At 38.7% G+C, this 16,847-nt stretch overlaps 1 protein-coding gene across 1 annotated transcript in view; it reads right to left on the bottom strand.

Annotated features, from left to right (window-relative positions):
- Positions 1 to 16,847, bottom strand: part of opn8c (opsin 8, group member c) — a 102,577-nt gene that overhangs the window by 76,889 nt on the left and 8,841 nt on the right. The window contains exon 3 of the mRNA XM_084091595.1: positions 15,471 to 15,802. Coding sequence (XP_083947721.1) covers positions 15,471 to 15,802 — 332 coding nt within the window. The remainder of the gene's footprint in view (positions 1 to 15,470; positions 15,803 to 16,847) is intronic.

Here is a 16,847-nt window from a genome sequence, read left to right as displayed (position 1 = left end):
CGGCCATCCTGACATCTGCAAGTCACTTTCATATCACTGTCCATGGTGTAAAAATACAACAAATAATATATGATTTATTGCCTTTACATTGATTCAGGTTCTCATTACAAAAGCTCTTTGTCAGAAGTGGGATTTGAACCCACGCCTCCATTTGGAAACCAGAATTCTCAACAACTGAGAAGGATGATATTCCTTGAGTCTGGCACCTTAGAACGCTCGGCCATCCTGACACTCGCAAGTCACTTTCATATCACTGTCCATGGTTAAATACATCCAAAAATATTATAAGATTTATTGCCTTTACATTAATTCAGGTTCTCATTACAAAAACTCTTTGTCAGAAGTGGGATTTGAAACCACGCCTCCATTCGGAGATGAGAATTCTCAACAACTGAGAAGGATGATATTCCTTGAGTCTGGCGCCTTAGACCGCTCGGCCATTCTGACACTGGCAAGTCACTTTCATATCACAGTCAATGGTGTAAAGAATACAACAAATAATATATGACTTATTGCCTTTACATTAATTCAGGTTCTCATTACAAAAGCTCTTTGTCAGAAGTGAGATTTGAACCCACACCTCCATTCGGAGACGAGAATTCTCAACAACTGAGAAGGTTGAAATTCCTTGAGTCCGGCGCCTTAGACCACTCGGCCATCCTGACAGCTGCAAGTCACTTTCATATCACTGTCCATGGTGTAAAAATACAACAAATAATATATGATTTATTGCCTTTACATTGATTCAGGTTCTCATTACAAAAGCTCTTTGTCAGAAGTGGGATTTGAACCCACGCCTCCATTTGGAGACCAGAATTCTCAACAACTGAGAAGGATGATATTCCTTGAGTCTGGCGCCTTAGACCGCTCGGCCATCCTGACACTCGCAAGTCACTTTCATATCACAGTCAATGGTGTAAAGAATACAACAAATAATATATGACTCATTGCCTTTACATTAATTCAGGTTCTCATTACAAAAGCTCTTTGTCAGAAGTGGGATTTGAACCCACGCCTCCATTCGGAGACCAGAATTCTCAACAACTGAGAAGGATGATATTCCTTGAGTCTGGCGCCTTAGACCGCTCGGCCATTCTGACACTCGCAAGTCACTTTCATATCACAGTCAATGGTGTAAAGAATACAACAAATAATATATGACTTATTGCCTTTACATTAATTCAGGTTCTCATTACAAAAGCTCTTTGTCAGAAGTGGGATTTGAACCCACGCCTCCATTCGGAGACCAGAATTCTCAACAACTGAGAAGGTTGTTATTCCTTGAGTCTGGCGCCTTAGACCACTCGGCCATCCTGACACTTGCAAGTCATTTTCATATCACTGTCCATGGTGTAAAGAATACAAAAAATAATATAAGATTTATTGCCTTTACATTAATTCAGGTTCTCATTACAAAAGCTCTTTGTCAGAAGTGGGATTTGAACCGACGCCTCCATTCGGAGACCAGAATTCTCAACAACTGAGAAGGTTGTTATTCCTTGAGTCTGGCGCCTTAGACCACTCGGCCATCCTGACACCTGCAAGTCACTTTCATATTACTGTCCATGGTTAAATACATCCAAAAATAAAATAGGATTATTGCCTTTACATTAATTCAGGTTCTCATTACAACAGCTCTTTGTCAGAAGTGGGATTTGAACCCATGCCTCCATTCGGAGATCAGAATTCTCAACAACTGAGAAGGTTGATTCTCTTTGCGTCTGGAGCCTTAGACCATTCGGCCATCCTGATACTTGCAAGTCACTTTCATATCACTGTCCATGGTTTAAAGAATACAAAAAATAAAATAGGATTATTGCCTTTACATTAATTCAGGTTCTCATTACAACAGCTCTTTGTCAGAAGTGGGATTTGAACCCTTGCCTCCATTCGGAGATCAGAATTCTCAACAACTGAGAAGGTTGATATTCCTTGAGTCTGGCGCCTTAGAGCACTCGGCCATCCTGACACTTGCAAGTCACTTTCATATCACTGTCCATGGTTTAAAGAATACAAAATATAAAATAGGATTTATTGCCTTTACATTAATTCAGGTTCTCATTACAAAAGCTCTTTGTCAGAAGTGGGATTTGAACCCACGCCTCCATTTGGAGACCAGAATTCTCAACAACTGAGAAGGATGATATTCCTTGAGTCTGGCGCCTTAGACCGCTCGGCCATCCTGACACTCGCAAGGCACTTTCATATCACAGTCAATGGTGTAAAGAATACAAAAAATAATATAAGATTTATTGCCTTTACATTAATTCAGATTCTCATTACAAAAACTCTTTGTCAGAAGTGGGATTTGAACCCACGCCTCCATTCGGAGACCAGAATACTCAACAACTGAGAAGGTTGCTATTTCTTGAGTCTGGCGCCTTAGACCACTCGGCCATCCTGACACCTGCAAGTCACTTTCATATCACTGTCCATGGTTAAATACATCCAAAAATATTATAAGACTTATTGCCTTTACATTAATTCAGGTTCTCATTACAAAAACTCTTTGTCAGAAGTGGGATTTGAACCCACGCCTCCATTCGGAGACTAGAATTCTCAACAACTGAAAAGGTTGATATTCCTTGAGTCTGGCGCCTTAGACCACTCGGCCATCCTGACACCTGCAAATCACTTTCATATCACTGTCCATGGTTAAATACATCCAAAAATATTCTAAGATTTATTGCCTTTACATTAATTCAGGTTGTCATTACACAAGCTCTTTGTCAGAAGTGGGTTTTGAACCCACGTCTCCATTCAGAGACCAGAATTCTCAACAACTGAGAAGGTTGATTCTCCTTGCGTCTGGAGCCTTAGACCATTCGGCCATCCTGATACTTGCAAGTCACTTTCATATCACTGTCCATGGTTTAAAGAATACAAAAAATAAAATAGGATTATTGCCTTTACATTAATTCAGGTTCTCATTACAACAGCTCTTTGTCAGAAGTGGGATTTGAACCCATGCCTCCATTCGGAGATCAGAATTCTCAACAACTGAGAAGGTTGATATTCCTTGAGTCTGGCGCCTTAGAGCACTCGGCCATCCTGACACTTGCAAGTCACTTTCATATCACTGTCCATGGTTTAAAGAATACAAAAAATAAAATAAGATTTATTGCCTTTACATTAATTCAGGTTCTCATTACAAAAGCTCTTTGTCAGAAGTGGGATTTGAACCCACGCCTCCATTTGGAGACCAGAATTCTCAACAACTGAGAAGGTTGTTATTCCTTGAGTCTGGCGCCTTAGACCACTCGGCCATCCTGACACTTGCAAGTCATTTTCATATCACTGTCCATGGTGTAAAGAATACAAAAAATAATATAAGATTTATTGCCTTTACATTAATTCAGGTTCTCATTACAAAAGCTCTTTGTCAGAAGTGGTATTTGAACCCACGCCTCCATTCGGAGACCAGAATTCTCAACAACAGAGAAGGTTGTTATTCCGTGAGTCTGGCGCCTTAGACCACTCGGCCATCCTGACACCTGCAAGTCACTTTCATATTACTGTCCATGGTTAAATACATCCAAAAATAAAATAGGATTATTGCCTTTACATTAATTCAGGTTCTCATTACAACAGCTCTTTGTCAGAAGTGGGATTTGAACCCATGCCTCCATTCGGAGATCAGAATTCTCAACAACTGCGAAGGTTGATTCTCCTTGCGTCTGGAGCCTTAGACCATTCCGCCATCCTGATACTTGCAAGTCACTTTCATATCACTGTCCATGGTTTAAAGAATACAAAAAATAAAATAGGATTATTGCCTTTACATTAATTCAGGTTCTCATTACAACAGCTCTTTGTCAGAAGTGGGATTTGAACCCATGCCTCCATTCGGAGATCAGAATTCTCAACAACTGAGAAGGTTGATATTCCTTGAGTCTGGCGCCTTAGAGCACTCGGCCATCCTGACACTTGCAAGTCACTTTCATATCACTGTCCATGGTTTAAAGAATACAAAAAATAAAATAGGATTTATTGCCTTTACATTAATTCAGGTTCTCATTACAAAAGCTCTTTGTCAGAAGTGGGATTTGAACCCACGCCTCCATTCGGAGACCAGAATTCTCAACAACTGAGAAGGTTGTTATTCCTTGAGTCTGGCGCCTTAGACCACTCGGCCATCCTGACACCTGCAAGTCACTTTCATATCACTGTCCATGGTGAAATACATCCAAAAATAAAATAGGATTATTGCCTTTACATTAATTCAGGTTCTCATTACAACAGCTCTTTGTCAGAAGTGGGATTTGAACCCATGCCTCCATTTGGAGATCAGAATTCTCCACAACTAAGAAGGTTGATATTCCTTGAGTCTGGCGCCTTAGAGCACTCGGCCATCCTGACACTTGCAAGTCACTTTCATATCACTGTCCATGGTTAAATACATCCAAAAATATTCTAAGATTTATTGCTTTTACATTAATTCAGGTTGTCATTACAAAAGCTCTTTGTCAGAAGTGGGTTTTGAACCCACGTCTCCATTCAGAGACCAGAATTCTCAACAGGTTGATTCTCCTTGCGTCTGGAGCCTTAGACCATACGGCCATCCTGATACTTGCAAGTCACTTTCATATCACTGTCCATGGTTTAAAGAATACAAAAAATAAAATAGGATTATTGCCTTTACATTAATTCAGGTTCTCAATACAACAGCTCTTTGTCAGAAGTGGGATTTGAACCCACGCCTCCATTCGGAGATCAGAATTCTCAACAACTGAGAAGGTTGATATTCCTTGAGTCTGGCGCCTTAGAGCACTCGGCCATCCTGACACTTGCAAGTCACTTTCATATCACTGTCCATGGTTAAATACATCCAAAAATATTCTAAGCTTTATTGCCTTTACATTAATTCAGGTTCTCATTACAAAAGCTCTTTGTCAGAAGTGGGATTTGAACCCACACCTCCATTCAGAGACCAGAATTCTCAACAACTGAGAAGGTTGATATTCCTTGAGTCTGGCGCCTTAGACCACTCGGCCATCCTGACACTTGCAAGTCAATTTCATATCACTGTCCATGGTGTAAAGAATACAAAAAATAATATAAGATTTATTGCCTTTACATTAATTCAGGTTCTCATTACAAAAGCTCTTTGTCAGAAGTGGGATTTGAACCCACGCCTCCATTCGGAGACCAGAATTCTCAACAACTGAGAAGGTTGTTATTCCTTGAGTCTGGCGCCTTAGACCACTCGGCCATCCTGACACCTGCAAGTCACTTTCATATCACTGTCCATGGTTAAATACATCCAAAAATATTATATGATTTATTGCCTTTACATTAATTCAGGTTCTCATTACAAAAGCTCTTTGTCAGAAGTGGGATTTGAACCCACGGCTCCATTCGGAGACCAGACTTCTCAACAACTGAGAAGGTTGATATTCCTTAAGTCTAGCGCCTTAGACCGCTCGGCCATCCTGACACTTGCAAGTCACTTTCATATCACAGTCAATGGTGTAAAGAATACAAAAAATAATATAAGATTTTTTTGCCTTTACATTAATTCAGGTTCTCATTACAAAAGCTCTTTGTCAGAAGTGGGATTTGAACCCACGCCTCTATTCAGAGACCAGAATTCTCAACAGGTTGATACTCCTTGCGTCTGGAGCCTTAGACCATTCAGCCATCCTGATGCTTGCAAGTCATTTTCATATCACTGTCCATGGTTTAAAGAATACAAAAAATAAAATAGGATTTATTGTCTTTACATTAATTCACGTTCTCATTACAAAAGCTCTTTGTCAGAAGTGGGATTTGAACCCACGCCTCCATTCGGAGACCAGAATTCTCAACAACTGAGAAGGTTGATATTCCTTGAGTCTGGCGCCTTAGACCGCTCGGCCATCCTGACACCTGCAAATCACTTTCATATCACTGTCCATGGTTAAATACATCCAAAAATATTATAAGATTTATTGCCTTTACATTAATTCAAGTTCTCATTACAAAAGCTCTTTGTCAGAAGTGGGATTTCAACCCACGCCTCCATTCAGAAACCAGAATTCTCAATAACAGAGAAGGTTGATATTCCTTGACTCTGGCACCTTAGACCTTGGATTCGGACACACCCTAAGTGCACTTGCGCCGTTCGCTTTAGAACAGTGCTCTTCAACCCTGCTCCTGAAGGACCCCCAACACTGCACGTTTTCTTTGTCTCCATAATCAAACACACCTGATTCAATTCATCAGCTCATTATCACATGGGTTAATGAGCTGATGAGTTGAATCAGGTGTGTTTGATTAGGGACACAAAGAAAACTTGCAGTGTTGGGGGTCCTTCAGGAGCAGGGTTGAAGAACACACATTCGCTTAGATGTTCCTTGGGTGCTTCTCAATACTTAAATTGATGCTTCCTCGTTTTTTTCGCTCCTCCATCCTCCAGCATGTGACCTAGAAACCGATGTAATTCAGCCATCTTGAAGCACATCTCAATTCTCTAATTGCACCGCGAGGAGGCGAGGAACGAGGAGTGAGGAAGCTTCCAGAGGAGTTATGAGCTATCACACACATATCAACAGGGCACCTTGCTTTATCTTCACTATTTATTTATTTATTTATTAAATAAGCAAAATTTAACCAAACCTGATGTTGGACAAGAAGGCCTGGCTCATAGTCTCCATTCTAATTCGTCCCAAAGGTACACGTTCTATCGGGTTGAGGTCAGGACTCTGTGCAGGCCAGTCAAGTTCCTCCACACCAAACTCGCTCATCCATGTCTTTATGGACCTTGCTTTGTGCACTGGTGCGCAGTCATGTTGGAACAGGAACATCCCCAAACTATTCCCACAAAGTTGGGAGCATGAAATTGTCCAAAATGTCTTGGTATGCTGAAGCATTAAGAGTTCCTTTCACTGGAACTAAGGGGCCAAGCCCAACCCCTGAAAAACAACCCCACACCATAATCCCCCCTCCACCAAACTTTACACTTGGCACAATGCAGTCAGGCAAGTGCCGTTCTCCTGGCAACCGCCAAACCCAGACTCGTCCATCGGATTGCCAGACAGAGAAGTGTGATAGCATGCAATATAGTGTACTTTGTGATTTGCACGGCTAGGGTGTTTCTTTTCTTTCCCCCATAGCTCATCCGTGAACTAGACACTCCAAACTTGTCTGATAAAAATGCAGAGACCCATCACAATACACAGACAAATCAGTCACTGTATAAACAAACAAACAAATTAACAAAAAGCTTCCCTCCATGGCCAAACAAAGCAGAAATTCCATGCTCCAACTGCAGCAATGGTTGACATATGGGTGCAGAAAAGCACCAACGATGTTCAATCGTTGTTCCCACTTGTGAAAAATTACATTCAGAAAGAGAGAGAGACATGGAAATTTGTTGCACACAAAGCACACTCTCCCCACGCCTGTACAACACAAATCTAAAAACACCCCAAAATATATCTACACGTAACACATGTTTATATGGTTCACAGAATTTGTAAAATCATCTTGCTGAAGATCCCATAGATCCAGAACTGGGTTGAAGTCCCCACTGACCACAGGCACAGTGTTTATAGCTGTCAAATAATAAAAGCTGTCTTTAAAGCACATCACTCTCTGCCTTATGGTTGTACACATTGACAAGAGTTTACAATATAACATAGAGACAACAGAAAAGGACAAGATAGTGTATGTCCTCTGTAATGCTTATCAGGGCATGCATGCCAAAATTAAACCAGAAAACAATAAATGTAAAATATTATTCATAAATGTACATCATATAATATAAAATAGTAGAGATGTACAGTTCTTAAAAAAAAACCGTCTTGATTGATAAGTACTTAAATTTGTTTTTGCAGCTTTAGGCAGCTTTTGCAGCCCTATAGATTCAAATTTTCTTTAAAAAAACAGAATTTTGACTTTTTATTTCATCAGATAGTTTGTAACCACATGGGTGAGTAAATTATGACACTTTTCAATTACTTGAGGAACTAATTTTAATTCAAATTTCATTGTAGTAATTGTACATGGTAACAAAATGCATCACTGTGTATACATAATTATACAATACAATAATTATACGGCATTTACTTATATAATGATGTTTTCATTGAAATGTTTTCATTTCATTTCATTTAATGGTTTGATTCATAGTTTGATTCATAGGTAGCCGTTTTCAAAATGGATCGGTAAAACTTTGCTTTGTAACTTTGCAAATTGTTTATTACAGCTATATTACACATTAACAGAAAGTTAAGCTAAAAATAATAATAATAATAATAATAATAATAGGTCCCATTTAACATTTGTAACTGATTTACAAAATTATTAAAGGTACAATATGTAATATTTTTGTATTAAAATATCCAAAAACCACTTGCACAGTGTTATATATTTCTTTCAATTGTGTACTTACATTATCTTAACCCAGACAGCAACATAGTGTCGGCCCAGTTCCGGCCCACATCTGGTACGTGTTGAATCCACATGTACCAGATGTGGCCTGGATCAGGGCCGACACTATGTTGCTGTCTGGGAAATGTTTCCAAGAATTTGTCAATTCAGAGAAATTCACAATTTTAAGTAGTGCCCGCCCCTTGTTGCCTGTCAATGATGTAATATCCGCGTTATCCCTGGTTTCAGTTTGTACTGCCATAGCATGATTGGTGAACATGGCGACAGACGTTCAAACCATGTTGTTTCATTCAAACATTATTGACCATGGCAAGCAGACTTTGGGACAAAAGAAGAAATAAAACGAGGATCAATATTGGTGTTTTCGAGATGCCGGGAGCTTTGTGACAAACTTCGACTTGACAGCTTCACGACTTGACAGAGTGCTTTAGACAGGTGAGCAAATGTACATAAAACAAATCAATAATATATAGCAATAAATATATATTTATTCTCAACATGATGAAATGTTAGATTATGATCAGTATGATATTCTAATGTTGAACTAGCTTACTGCTAGTCTCATACAGCCAACAAACTAACACATATAACTTCCAATACACTCAAATGCAACGCCATATGTAGACCAAGTGAAACAGCGCTGTGTTACCTCACACATTCGTCAAATAAACTGACCTGTGTGAGTTGTAATACAGCACTTGTGAGTATTTCGGTCAGTAGAATGAAATGTCCTCATTCCTTAATATTCCCCAAATTTTTTGGGGAGTAGGCCTATATTCTTGTGGCAAGCATTACTAATGAGAGTCACCTGCTGCGAGGATGGTGGACAGTGAAGAAAGACTTCCAGCCTTTTATGTTCTCTAGTGCTTTGTAAGACTGAGGTCCAATGTGTGTCTCTTGTAAAAAGACAATATCAGCCTTCAGTTTGATGAGTTCATCTAACACAAGTTGGAGTTTGGAGCTTTTTTCTTTTGTGAACCTGATTCCCATAGTGTTCCAAGAGACAAAACGAAGTGGCTGATGTTTTGATGGTTCCATTATTTATATAATGCTCTGGAGAAAGATTCACAAAAAAAATACAATTAATTTAAGATTATAAGAATGTCATGTCATGTTAAAATGTACACTAATACTCTAAATGCACATACGATTCATCTAAAGAGCCCTTTGCCATTTAAAAAAATTAAATAAATAACCTAAAAGATAACAAATCACAACCAGCATACTTGTTACTAATAAACTTTCTTATTGATGATTTAATGAAAATCACAATAATAATATTATTCAATATTTATATATTTCATACTGACATAATAATGAATGGAAAATCCTTTTGGACACTCTTTATCCATCAAATAATTTAAATAATTCCAATTTGTTACAAAACAAACAAACAAACAAGAACAGCTCAGTCTTAGATGATAAAAATACCTTATAATCCTCAGACACTATTTGAGTAATCAATTAAAAAAATACTCCTATATGACTTAGTCATGACAGCATTTTTTTAATTAGACATGTCACAAGCAGAGTTTGGGTCTTAGATCAATCAGAATATCTGTCTACTTTAAATTTTGTATGATTATAAAGCACACTTTATGATTTGATGTTAAATACAAGGACTTCCACCTACCCTATACACTTAAAAACAGACAGAAGCAAAAGAGTGCATAAAGCAATAATGGTTTCCTATGGGTTGAGTTCACATTATACGGCTTGATTTGTAAAAAACAAATTAACAACATTGTTTTGTGTTTGATCACATACTGCAAACTTACATATTATAAAATAACTCACACTCACCTTTTTGAAGCTTGGTGATTGTAAAAAAAACTCTGCATAAAAGATTAAGAATGGCGTTGTACGATGACACTCAATTGTTGACGAGATTCAGTAATGAATTCCTCTCACTTAACCTTTAGAATGAGAATTTTAAAGACGGATGCCAGTCTCCCTAAGGAAAGGTACATGAGTCATGCAACAAACATTCGCATTGTGAAATATGATCTTGATAAAGGGACATGGTGTGACACAGTGTACATTTCATCAGTATTTGAATATATACAGATTTAGACACTATGGCCAAAAGTAGGATCGTGAATACTCTTCTTCAGTCAGAGAGAGACTGAGTTGGCTTCAAAGAACAATGTAGGCATGGATACAACGACAACTTCTTTTAAAACTTGAGAAAGCCAACATACTGTTGTGCTATTTAAACTTAATGTGCACTAACATTATAAGTGCACCCCAGGAAACATTTTAAAATAATAAAATAATGCAGCTCATGAACCCTTTAATGTAAATTAAAATGCTTACAAATATCGTTAGACATTCGATTCATATGATCATGCACTTTTTTGAAAATCTACAATGTCATTAAACTTCAGTTCATATATTACCTAATGCACTTTTCTTTTACATTTAATATGTACAAATTTGTGAGATAGAATCTAGAAACAGGTGGAACTGGATACAGCACAGACCACAACGAAAATGTTTCCAGGTGACCCCAATAAGTGACGAATCCGGCTGGGACATGCTTATTGCTCGTGAGCATCCCTATGCCCTACTCCCTTCGAAGGGCAGACGGCAGAGCCCCAGAGAGAGGTTAGTTTTTTTGAGAATTATTTGAATGTAAGAACAAAAAGATAAACAATGCAATTTATTTGCATAGCCTTCGTATAGCTCAAATTTACCAAGGGTTCCTAAATATGTTATTTAAATTACCGTAAAACTTCAAATAATAGCCGAGTCCCAAATAGACGCCTGTCTCTTTTACACGCCTGGTGTGGCTACAGGTTTGGATAAATAAAGGCCAGTCTCAAATAGAGGCCTGGGCTGGGTTTCCCGAAACCTTCTTAACGCTACATCATTCTTAAGTTACACCTTAAGCTGTACCTTATCATTAATACATGTTTCCCGAAACGTTCTTAGTTAAGTATACCTTCTGTAAGTCATACTTTCGGAAGGTTGGTCTGGACCACTCTTAGCTTTACCTTGTCACTGTTGCAGGTCTATATGAATATAATTCTGAAGTTTTAATACACCCAGACAGTGTTCAGTTAGGCTAAATCAAGTGTTTTCATGCAAAGAATAAAATTGTCAATCACACTGATTGTTGTTAGAATTTTAATTATATTATTATTATATATTATATTATTAATTTAATAAAAGAGCGCTTTTAAAGGCCAGTGAAAGCATAGGCTACTGTCAGTTAAGTTACATTCGGACGCTATTATTGTTTCTCATGGGCTCGTACAGTAAGTCGGTTATTTTAGTGCCGTCCAATCCATAATATCAGTGTTTTTTCTCACTCAACCCGCGTAAAAATCCCTGGCCAAATTAGTACCTACTGTTTTTTGACAAACTGGTCGTGTGGTAATTTAATTGCCGTCTGAATCCACATCTCTGAGTTTACAAGAAGAGATTCAAAATCCACTGTTTAAATCCTTTTTTATCACTGCCGAGCACCGTACATGACGTACACTTTTATTACTGAAATGCTGGAAAGTTTTTACAAGAACAATATTTCATCACAGCTCCATCTCAGCGAACAAAAATAGGAAAGAGAAGAAAGCACATAAATAATTGAAATGGTCCCACTAAACATTGGACGTCGGATAGACGTACAGATCATGTCTATATTGGGTCCGTCGGCCCATGACCAATTCTGGACATCTATTCGACGTCCAAACTAGGTCCACTATTTGGACGTCCAACCATGACCCAACTTGGACGTCATATTGACATTCAACATTGGACCTTTGAACTGGGTAATTTTTTTGGACGTCATTTGGACGTTTATGACAGGTGCAGGAAATTTACATGATTACTAGGGGTGTAATGGTTCACAAAATTCACGGTTCGATTCGATATATACGATACACTTGTGTCACGGTTCACTACGTTTTTGATACAGCAAAAAGAAAGAAATGCCAGGGAAATTTCCTTGATTTAATTTTTTTTTATTCTTTTTTTTATTATTATTAAAACTAAAATCATAAAGTATGATATTTTTTTACTTTGAGCAATTCTAGAGCTATAATTGACTCTTCTTAGGAGCATATAAAACAAAACAGCTCCTTGGAAAAAAATGAAATGTAATATTGTAGTAGTTATAAACAAAGGTTTATTTTAGTTCAGATTAAGATTTGAGGGCAGCAATTGTAGTATTCATAATGTCAAAATAAAACCGACGTAATGTTACTTGAAGGCATTATAGCCTACTATTCCTGCCAAACTTCCATGGTTGCAGTTAGTGTTACTACAGTAAATCCATGGTGAATGTTGCTGATCTGTGGACACTGGATAGTTCATTCATGGCACAATGTTTCTTCCAGGTTTCCACGTCAGCGCTGTTTGATCCGTTAATGAAATGCGAATGTTTCTCACTAGATCTCGCAGCGATGTTATTACTTCTGTGGCGAATTCAAATGCTTTCTTTACTGGATCTCTTATTAGCGCTGTGTAGTAACAGTGTCGCATGATCACGATCGGCTCGCGCTGCACTGGTCCAAACTGATAAACGGTCCTTCAACCACACAATAACGAGTAGTTTCGTTCTGCTTGCATTACGTATGCCATTTGATGTTGGGCAATGTTGTGGTCGCGCCGGCGTCTCTCACGGCGCTGATCCACTTGTCCGTGCGACACTTCTGTCGCGCCGCGCTCCACTATATTCCTATGGGTGACGTCAAGCGACTTTGACGCGCCCGCAAAGCATTCCGGGAAGGCGGCGCTTCATTTGAAAAAATGCTGCGCGTCAAAAAGCTGGCCGATGCCCATCTTTATGCAAATGAATTCCCTTGAACGCGACGCGGCTATCCAATAGAAGTAGAGCATATGGAGACGGAGGGAATCTCGCAGGTCCTCTGTTTTAATACGCTACATTTCCCGCTCGGTCAAAACCACGCCCATAGCAGTAAACGCCCATCAACGTACCAATGTGGGGAGGCGTCGCGACACCACGCGACAGTCGTGTCGGACAAGTGGATCAGCGCTGTTACATTATGAGCGCGCTTGCCACGCGCAACGCGCCTACATTTGAAATAACGAAATTTTGGTCGGCAGGAAAAATGGTCCAACGAACGGTTCAATAGCCTACGAATACGCGTATCGTTACACCCCTAATGATTACTTTGTAATATTTTTATTTTATTTACAAATATCAACATTGTTATTATCAACATGATTAATACATATGAATACAGATTATTTATAATTATTTAAGATCATTTCCCAAAAACTCCATTTGATCGTCTCAGCATCAGTGATAACTATAACTGGAGACGCAAAGGTGTGATGCTGTAGCTCAAACAGTAAAGCGTTGACGCTTATAACGCTAAGATCACGAGTTCAGTGTGTGTGTGTGTGGTCGGTCTCATGAGGAGAACCCGCTGTTTTGTTTGAGCGCACTGAGCGCGATTATTGTTTGGAAAAGACTTATCTAATAAAACACACGATCCACAGCAAGCCGACCCCGTCTCCTTCCTTCTTCCCACAAACAAACTTTTGTGGACCGACGTCAACATTAGACGTGCGGAAGACGTCGGAAAAAAGACGTCATCTGGCGTCACAGTCTGCACCTTCAGGGGAGCAAAATTGGACGTGCAAAAACTACGTAGAAAAGACGTCGTTTCGACGTGTCTATGCGCAGTGGGGTTATTATGGCAGCAATATATGATACAATTTTAAAATATGTAGGCAAGGCTATTATAGGCTATTATAGTTTGGTTTATTTTTTATAATATCCCATGAGTCCTAATAAATGCAATTTCAAATATTTATGAAGTGCTTATTTTAATAAAGAACACCGCTTTCTCACATAAACAGCCCCTGCACGAGAGAATAATTGATTCTCGAGCCATCGATATCAACCAATTCAGCACCATCGCCACGGACAGCGCCGGGTAATCTCGCACGTAAGAAGGGATATCTTAAGCATCTTCCTAAGGCATAGTTCGGGGAACATGCCTAGAAATGGTATACCTTCAGTTAAGTTATACCTTAAGAGTCTTCGTTATACCTAAGAGACAAAGTTATCGGGAAACTCAGCCCTGGTCTGTTTTTTAGTTTCGGGTTGTATTTAATCTTCTAAAACCCGTCAGATCGTCTGTTTAAGCCAGTTCTATGGAGCAGATTGCGCACGCAAGAGAGCCCTGCGCATCTGGGCGGGAGCTGTTAGCGCAAGCAAGGCAGGCAGAGTTAGCGGAGGCCGGAGAGGGAAAAATGGAGGAAAGCGAAGAGGAGGAGGAATTAGCCAACTTGTAGTTGAGGATCGCGGTGATGATTATAGTGTTGAATAGGGTCCTTTTGTATCACCCGGTTGATTGCAGTTGTTTTACAGGGTAGCCTTCATTCTTTCTTGTTAATGTGTTTCGGGCAACTAGTTCATAGGCTCGATGGATATTATCGGTAACTTGTATTGTTCAGCCCATGGCTGTCACATCGTTTTGTTTTTTTATGCTGCCAATAATCTAAAGGGGGTCGCACACCGTACGAGAAATCCGATAACATCAGCAATTTTCATTCAAGCAGCTGATTTCTGTAAATGAGTGTAAAACTGAATGTATATTGCAGCACAGGGTGAAGTCAGTATATACATTAACGACGATTTGAGACAATGTACACATAGAGAATAATGTGTTCGAATTTTAAAGACGTGGCACTGCGCTTCTCGTCTGGTGTGTGACACCCTTTAGACATACGGAAATATACTAGGCTAATTCTTACATTAACTGATTTGTTAAACACAAACACAGATTTGGTAACCTCCTACTGTCATGCTTTCCGTCTATCAGCCTATGCTATTTGAAATGGATCGTTATCTCTAGGCCTACACTCAATGAACAACATCTCAACACTAAAATAAAGGCCTGTCTCATATAGACGCCTGTCTCAAATACAAGCCGGCGATTTGGGAAAATAAAAGCCCGGGCTATTATTTGAAGTTTTACGGTAAAACACATTTATCTCTTAATGAATTTACCATCACGGCTAATTGCATCAGTGTTCCACCTTGTGAATTCTAATAATTTACTATAAACTGCTGAATACTCCTTAACAATGCAAGCTTTTTTCCCTTTCGAATGCCTCACCACAGACATGTGTTTCTCTGCACGGCGGAGGTTGATGTGGATGCCCTTAGTGGAAAGGGTGCGAGAAAATCGATAGATCTTCAGCAAGATTTTGCACTGTGACATCACGATAAGCAAGACTGGAACAAGCACGAAGCAGGCGAAGGAGCAGATCACATAAACAGCATCTGTCATGGATGTGTGGTAATGACGCCAGGCCACAGTGCAGGAGATGCCATATGGTTCAGGCACATACTCGCCCCAGCCGAACAGCGGGAAGGATGACCAAACACCAGCAATTATCCATGTAGCTACACACACCAGATGGATGTTGGCTCCTTCTAGCCATGTAGCTGGAGATACAGAGAAGTTCATATTGGTAAATTAATTTATCATAAATGAGTTGATTTACTTTATTAGACCTTAGAAATCTGATTGGTTGACATGAAATGGTACCATTGTGATGTATTTCAGAGTGAAATTATCAAATAAGAAAAAAACAGGACGGGACTGGATTTTATCCATTGGTTGTTGACTGTATTATGAAAACTTCAAGTTTAACCTTTTTTTTTTTTTTAATTGCAAACAATTTCTAAAACCATGGCTCCTTTTCTCTAAACTCTACACACAAAACCACAAAAAATGCACAACATGCAAAACATCTCACATCACATGCAGAAGCAAACACTTCATGCAAAACTGTTATAACTCTTCTAAAAAAATTGTTTTTACATAACTCTACACACAAATGATTAGCCAAATACACACCAAACTACACACAGATGTGAAAAATGTAAAACACTACTATTTTTGTCTTTTGCTTGTCCGGTGTGCAGTGGAGTGCACAGAAGTTTGTCATACAGCACTCACACATATATGTATATGCACAAATACACTGTATGTATGCACAATTGATGAACTTTACTGTTATTGAACACTGAACCGACATGAGCTGAATAATGACACTATATCTGCTTGTTGGAGCTGCTTTACAGCCGAACTATTGTGGAGCTGCTTTGAAACAATCTGTATTGTATAAAGGGTTATATATGTATAAAGGTGACTATGCATATTCAGTACATATTTACAAAATAATCAGAAATGCAAATGTATAACATTTATTTGTTTTTCAAAATGATAAATTTTTGATTTGTAAGTGATCGAATTAGGTGTATTAACACTATAAACAGAAATGCAAGGGTTTACAATAATTTATTAGTTACTCAAAACATAGAGTTTTTATTTTTAAGTTGCAATTTAAATGGCAATTTTCCCAAATGAAACACAAGAGCTGTTAGTTTTGAATGATGTGTCTAATGATAATAACTATTTAGACTAGAACCATTAAGAAACAACAATTTGTTTCACAATTGCAAACTGAGTGTAACAGATAATGTG

The sequence above is a fragment of the Abramis brama genome (genome assembly GCF_963993115.1).
Source record: "Abramis brama genome assembly, chromosome: 18".
Classification (NCBI taxonomy): domain Eukaryota; kingdom Metazoa; phylum Chordata; class Actinopteri; order Cypriniformes; family Leuciscidae; genus Abramis; species Abramis brama.
Note: the sequence above shows the minus strand (reverse complement) of the source record. Positions and strands in the feature narration are given on the sequence as shown.